This window comes from Dipteris shenzhenensis, chromosome 7, assembly GCF_047967505.1.
Source record: "Dipteris shenzhenensis isolate YYH24624 ecotype China chromosome 7, Dip_SZ_1.0, whole genome shotgun sequence".
NCBI classification, from domain to species: domain Eukaryota; kingdom Viridiplantae; phylum Streptophyta; class Polypodiopsida; order Gleicheniales; family Dipteridaceae; genus Dipteris; species Dipteris shenzhenensis.
In genome coordinates, this window is record NC_141602.1 from 59,223,281 (window position 1) to 59,229,323 (window position 6,043).

The 6,043-nt window shown below is 41.9% G+C and overlaps 1 protein-coding gene across 2 annotated transcripts in view; it reads right to left on the reverse strand.

Annotated features, from left to right (window-relative positions):
* LOC147900585 (putative LRR receptor-like serine/threonine-protein kinase At1g51820) overlaps positions 1 to 4,110 on the reverse strand; it is a 64,184-nt gene extending 60,074 nt beyond the window's left edge. The window contains exons 1-2 of one of the 2 annotated variants that reach the window (XM_087376995.1): positions 3,624 to 4,110; positions 2,718 to 3,276 (exon numbers count right to left, since the gene is read on the reverse strand). In XM_087376995.1, coding sequence (XP_087233121.1) covers positions 2,718 to 3,276; positions 3,624 to 3,759 — 695 coding nt within the window. In that variant the 5' untranslated portion in view covers positions 3,760 to 4,110. The remainder of the gene's footprint in view (positions 1 to 2,717; positions 3,277 to 3,623) is intronic. The other variant, XM_087376994.1, reaches the window with a different exon arrangement.
* Positions 4,111 to 6,043: the final 1,933 nt, after the last annotated feature.

The window sequence follows — 6,043 nt, forward strand, 5'->3', positions numbered from 1 at the left end:
CCTGGACGAGGCTCAACGCAAGACTAGAGCCACCGTGACTCCTGTGGGATGTATCTCGAGTCTAAACAATGACGAGAGGTCCCCCAGAGTGATCTGTGTGTCCCCTCGATGTCTCGTGTGTCGTGCTGCGGTCATCGGGTCGGGGTCTCTGTCACGCCTGCGACTAGAGAGCAGGCTGCAGGTGATGGAGAGGCTCGAAAGCAGCAAGATGGAGAGCAACAACACGGGAGGCGGCGGAAACGATGACCGGAGGCGACGAATCGGTTAAAAACGTTTTAATCAAAAGAAGGCAAAAACAGTTTAATCAAAAGAGGGCCACACCAATATATATATATATATGAGATTATACATTACAAAACGGCATTATTTAAAACTGAAACGGCGTTTCTTTAAATAATGCCGTTTTGTAATCTCTTTTATATATATATAAAAGAGATTACAAAACGGCATTATTTAAAGAAACGCCATTTTGTAATCTCTTTTTTTGTAATCTCTTTTATATATATGCCGTTTTGTGATCTCTTTTATATATATATATATATATATAAAAAAGAGATTACAAAACGGCATTATTTAAAGAAACGCCATATATAAAAGAGATTACAAAAAATACATATATATATAAGAGATTACAAAACGGCATTATTTAAAGAAACGCCGTTTCAGTTTCGGCGTTCCCGTTTCTGGTAACTATGTTGGCTAGGGTTAGCCTTGTATCTCAATATCATTTTCATCAGAGCCCCTCTCATACTCCCTTTTTTTTTTGTACTGGTGTTGGGAGCTCCTTTCCCATCAGATATTTCTGTTTTTCCCTCTGTCCTTTCCTTCTGCTATTTACGCATACAAAGAACTTTGTTCCATTTAAGGCATTAACTATTGTTGATAGTACTTCCCTCTTCCCTACATCTCGGCCAAATCAGCACTTATTATACTCCCCCTCCCATGTCCTATTTTCTGCCCACCTCTTCCAGCTCCTTTACACAGCTATCTGTGGCAAGTTGAACACACGTATTTTTTGCCCCCTTGGCCTCATCATCCTTCCTCTACAAGGTGTCTAGTTATTAGATGCCCTCCACATCCTAATTGAAACTGGCCTTCATGAACACCAAAGGGCGCTGAACAATTATTAACCAGCAAATACTTAATTTTCAGCCATTTAGATATTCCCACAGCAAACCAAAACAATTTAGAACACAACACCCAAGAGCTAGACTGCCCTCATCCTGCACCAGCCACCAGATTGACCCTTAACTTAGCATTTCTTTAGAAGGCATCCAAATACAAGAAAAGCACTGCCGTGCATCAATCCAAAATCAGCCAACTGGATAATCCTTTCACAGGCACTTCCGTCCTGTTATGCAGCAGGATCAGACTCAGAAAGGCATCCCAATCCAATGCAATATCCCATGGCATCCTTTCTACCAATTCTGCCTGATAGTTGTAACCTGGCAGCTCTGATACCCTTCAAGGGAGTCCTAGCAGGAAACAAATCAGCCAAGTCTAACCTGGCAGCTCTGGTACCCTTCCAGGGGAGTCAAGGTAGAATAGAGACCAGCAAAACAACCAACCTTGGCTGTCCCTAGCACACAGAAAGGCTAGCTGCAACAAAGCAATAGGATCTGAAGATTCAGTAGGAAGGCTTCTGAGAAGCAGTCAGCTGATCTGAAGAGGAGTAGAATAGGAAGCCCATTAAACCTTACTCGTGTTTCTGCTTTTCCTAACTGTTGCAGCATCGTTGGTCTCTGGTATTGCATGCATCAAAACCTTTAAGGCTCTCTTTAGATTCCTCCATGCACGCAATACCCTATTTATATGCTGTTCTATCTCCTGCAGAAAGGTCCCCTGCCAAATTTTGGTTCGACATACTGATCAGATCAGAGCCAGCTTGTAAGTGTATGGACTTCTGTCAACGTGCCCAATGTCTGCAGGACTCCAGAACTATAGACATTACTAATTCCCTGCAGAGCAAAGCAGAGAGCCACCCAATGTATGCAGGTTAAAATATATTTGCAGGGGGCTGTGAAGCTTACTGTAACCACAAAGTCATTTCTTGCACAGATAATGTCCTCAATTCCAATCAGTGGACAACATTTTATGTTTTTCCCCTTCACACCTTCTATGATTCTTTCCACCAGTGACCACATGGCAACAGTTCTGAAGCTGTGATTCAGACGAAGTGTGTTGATCTACACAGGCTCAAGTTGCTTAAGAGAGTGAGGCAAGTGATGAAGGGCCGTTTCTCAAGTTATACATCAATGCTTTTTACGAATTAGCATGAATCAGCTACTGAACAATGGAAGAAACTAGCAAAGAGGGTATAATCACACAGGTATTCCGATCTGCTCGACAGATCAAAAGCAATTTCTCTACACATACGTTAAAAAAGTAGTTGCTGCTTCATGTACAAATTGCATAACAAAGGATTATGACCATAGATTGTCTAAACTTGGTTGCAAAAATATATCATGGCAGTAAGATTGATTCACCTTCAGTTCAACACCCATTAAGACTTCTCAGCCCTTTCAAAAGCAAGCACTTACTGTGTACATAAAAGTTCACCACTATAAAAGGCCCAGTAAACACCGTAGGCTTATAAAAACAAATTCGTCCTCGTAACTTAAGCGGCTACGTCAAGCGCATACTGAGCTTCACCTTGTCATGCACAAGCGTTCAAAACATTCTGGAAACTGCAAGAGTCCAATGTTGTGAAAATTTACCTTACGGGAGTGCTGTCATTTTGGCCGAAATTAATCCTTGAATTGGTTTTCATCAAGAAATTTTGATGAACAGGTGAATACATGTTCTGATCTGCAGAAAGTGGCCGGAGCTCCAATGATGAGATAAATGGATCAGCACTAGAAAGGTTAGTTCGGGCAACACATACACTGAATGAGCTACCTGTGGCAGCAACAATCATCTCATGGGTAACAAGCTCATAGCTATTAGAGATAGAAACAGTTGCCCAGTGCGTAGCATCAAATAGTAACTCAAAGCTTGGCAACCTCTTGCTCGTGGATGGCACATAATCTCCATACAAGAAACTAGCTCGTACAAGATAGGACATGTCGGCTGTGGTGTTTAATGTGTAGCAGTGCTTAGTTTGGTTGTCTGATGGAAAGTATCGAAGTGTAATGTACGGTCGTGCGATGGTACCGTTTGGGACAATAGTGGCATTTTTGCCTGTCGAGATATAAGTGCCGTCTGGAACCCAAGAAATATTATTAGCTGACGTATAAGCTGCAGAGGCCCCGCTATCGATGCTCACAAAACCGTCATCTGCAAACAGGAATACTGATTAAGTATGGACACGTCCTGCCAAACCTGTCATGTATAGCCAATTGTATCACAACTTGGTGCAAGTGAACTGATAGGAAGCTGTTTGAAAAACACCTAAAGCGTCCCACAATAGCTAGAAGAAGCAAGAGCGATAGCTTTTTCAACAAAATCGATGCATATTGATTTCATGTGAGGAGCAAGCTTGCCTTTAGCCAAAAGCAAACAACGCTACATTTTTCATGTTAGCTCTACACTGTATATTGACACTACAGTTCCTATTGACGTGAGTAACATGGCGACATTGCAGCCGCTTTTATCATTCATGAATAAAGCATCCGGATGCCTACCTTGCCCTCGAACGCTAGTCCACAAAACCGGCGCGCATATTCCCCATGCTAGAGCTAATTTCAGTAGCAGCAATCGAGTCGCCGATCTAAACAGCACAGCTCTGGACACAAAAGGAGCTCCACGGGACCACTTCATTCGCTTCGTCAGAAGATCTATGCTGAGAGGAAGAGAGCAAAGAATGTGTCGTGGATTGCGCGGCGAGGGAGGTCTACGAGGCACTGAAGTCTGCAAAGAAGGGCACCTCAAGGAAAACAGCTGAGGCTGAGGCAGGCGATGTGAATTATGAGGGGAAACGAGAATTGGGTGAGGCAAGGAGGGGAGATAAAAGAGTGGAAGCGAGGAGGATATGGAGGATGGCTGGGAGGGGGTGAAGAGAAGAAGCTGCTGCTGCTGCTTGTGCGCTGCCGGCGTCGATCAAGTCAAACCATCATTTCTTAACAGAGAAGCAAGCCGAGGCCGACCAAAGTGCGAGCGTCGAACGGGAGAGGTCGTTCTAGATTACAATTGTAAGGAATGATGATGATGTGAGTGAGATCTCGTCACTACTGAGAGACAAGAGATTTTACTGCATTTTGCGTCCGTCACCCTTCCATTTCCGTGCTTTATGCAATCCAACTTGTATTTAGGCCTCGCATTACGCAATTTGGAAGTTACTTTGAAGGTGGAATCACATTAAGAATTCTTTTTAAATATATGAAAATGTTGTATATATTAAGTTTGGTCGGTTCCACCCTGCCAAAGCTGGCCAACCAATCTTGGCCCATGCTACATGCAGCACAAAAATATCAAGCAAAAGATAGATTCCAAGGAGACGCCTACTAAAGTTGGCCGACCAATCTTGGCCCGTGCTACATGCAGCGAAAAAAGATCAAGCAAAAGATAGATTCCAAGGACACGCCTACTAAGTAGGAATCTGTTACCACATACAAAAACCTTCAAGTGGAAATTTTCATGAAATATAACCTTGAAATTTGTAGGTTTTAAAACCTTCTTTTTTTTAATTTAAAGCTTAATTTTCAAAATTTTCCATTCAACACTAGGGTGGATCTGCATTCTCCCCTCCATGATAAAAGCTCGTACCTCTTCTTCCCACACACAACATTCTCCTTTAGGCCCCACCCCTCTCCTTTCAAATTTCCTTCTTCAGTTCTATGGTATCAATTGTAGGGTCAGAATGGTTGCACCAACTTGTTTGGCCTTACCCTTTTGAAGAGAGAGCTAAAAGAAAGATTTTGTTATGTTTGAAAGTATCCTAAATGGTGAGACTATCAATGCTTCTTAAGCATAATGGAAGGAGGAGTGAAGCACATGGAAATGCAATAGGAGGGTCCTCTCATTTTGGAGTGTTCCAATCACCTTCACAAGGGTACATGCTAACAAAGTTAACACCCAAATGATTTTGTGGGTTCTTGGGGTCTTATAACTGAGAGAAGCATGCAAGGGTCCTCCCGAGTGGCCTCTACTAGGAGAGTTACTTTCCTTAGGGAATGGACAGGCTCCCCCTTCTTCTTGGAGTCCTCTACAGGGTTGAGATGGCATTTTTCAGCCTCAACCTTGGATATTTTCTACCTCTTTTTTAGGAGTTTTTGTGGGCCATTTTGAGACTTTTTTTCATGCAATGCATGTTGTACCAAATGATCATCCTCAAATGTGATAGCATGTCCTCTTCTACCAAATGAGGAAATAAAAAGTAAATACTTCTTGAGAAGTTGTGCAATTTTTTGATAAAATGATATCCCAAAAATTATAAACTTTTGTTATACATATACAACCAAAAAGTATACATGCACTCTTTCGCTCTACAAGTGCATCCTCTTCTGTACCAACACCTACAATTTCATCATGATCAAGGTCATTATCATAAATCGATGACGATCAAGTGAAGGCCTAATGCTGGTGTGAAGATGCTCCTTCTAGAGGAGGATCAAACAAGATGCCTGGCATAGGATGTAACTTCTCAAAGAGGATATCTATTGTCTTCTTCCCTACACATTCACCATTTGAAAGTTGAAAAGCATACTACTTCTTCGAGATCAAGAACACCCAATTGTGGCTCATTTTTGGTGCCCCTTCTTGCACTTTTCCTTTTTGGACATACAACTAACTCTAAAACATATCGTTCTTTCAATGGATTATCATGTGTAGTCTTAAACCATTGCACAACAATGAAAGTCATGTGCCCTTGCATAGACTTTTGAATTTCTACCATTTTGTATGAATGGATCTTTGAGATGGTCCTCTTGAGAAAGAGTAGAAATCATGGATCCAAAGTTCTGGTATGAAACCTTTGCACATGTTAGTGAGCTCTTCTCATCTTTGGCAAGATTGTCATGCACCAAGGTACATCTCTTGTACCAGTAGATTGAATACCGATTTTGTCTCAAGTGGTTTTCTTTAAAGTTGTACATGCTACCTCAAA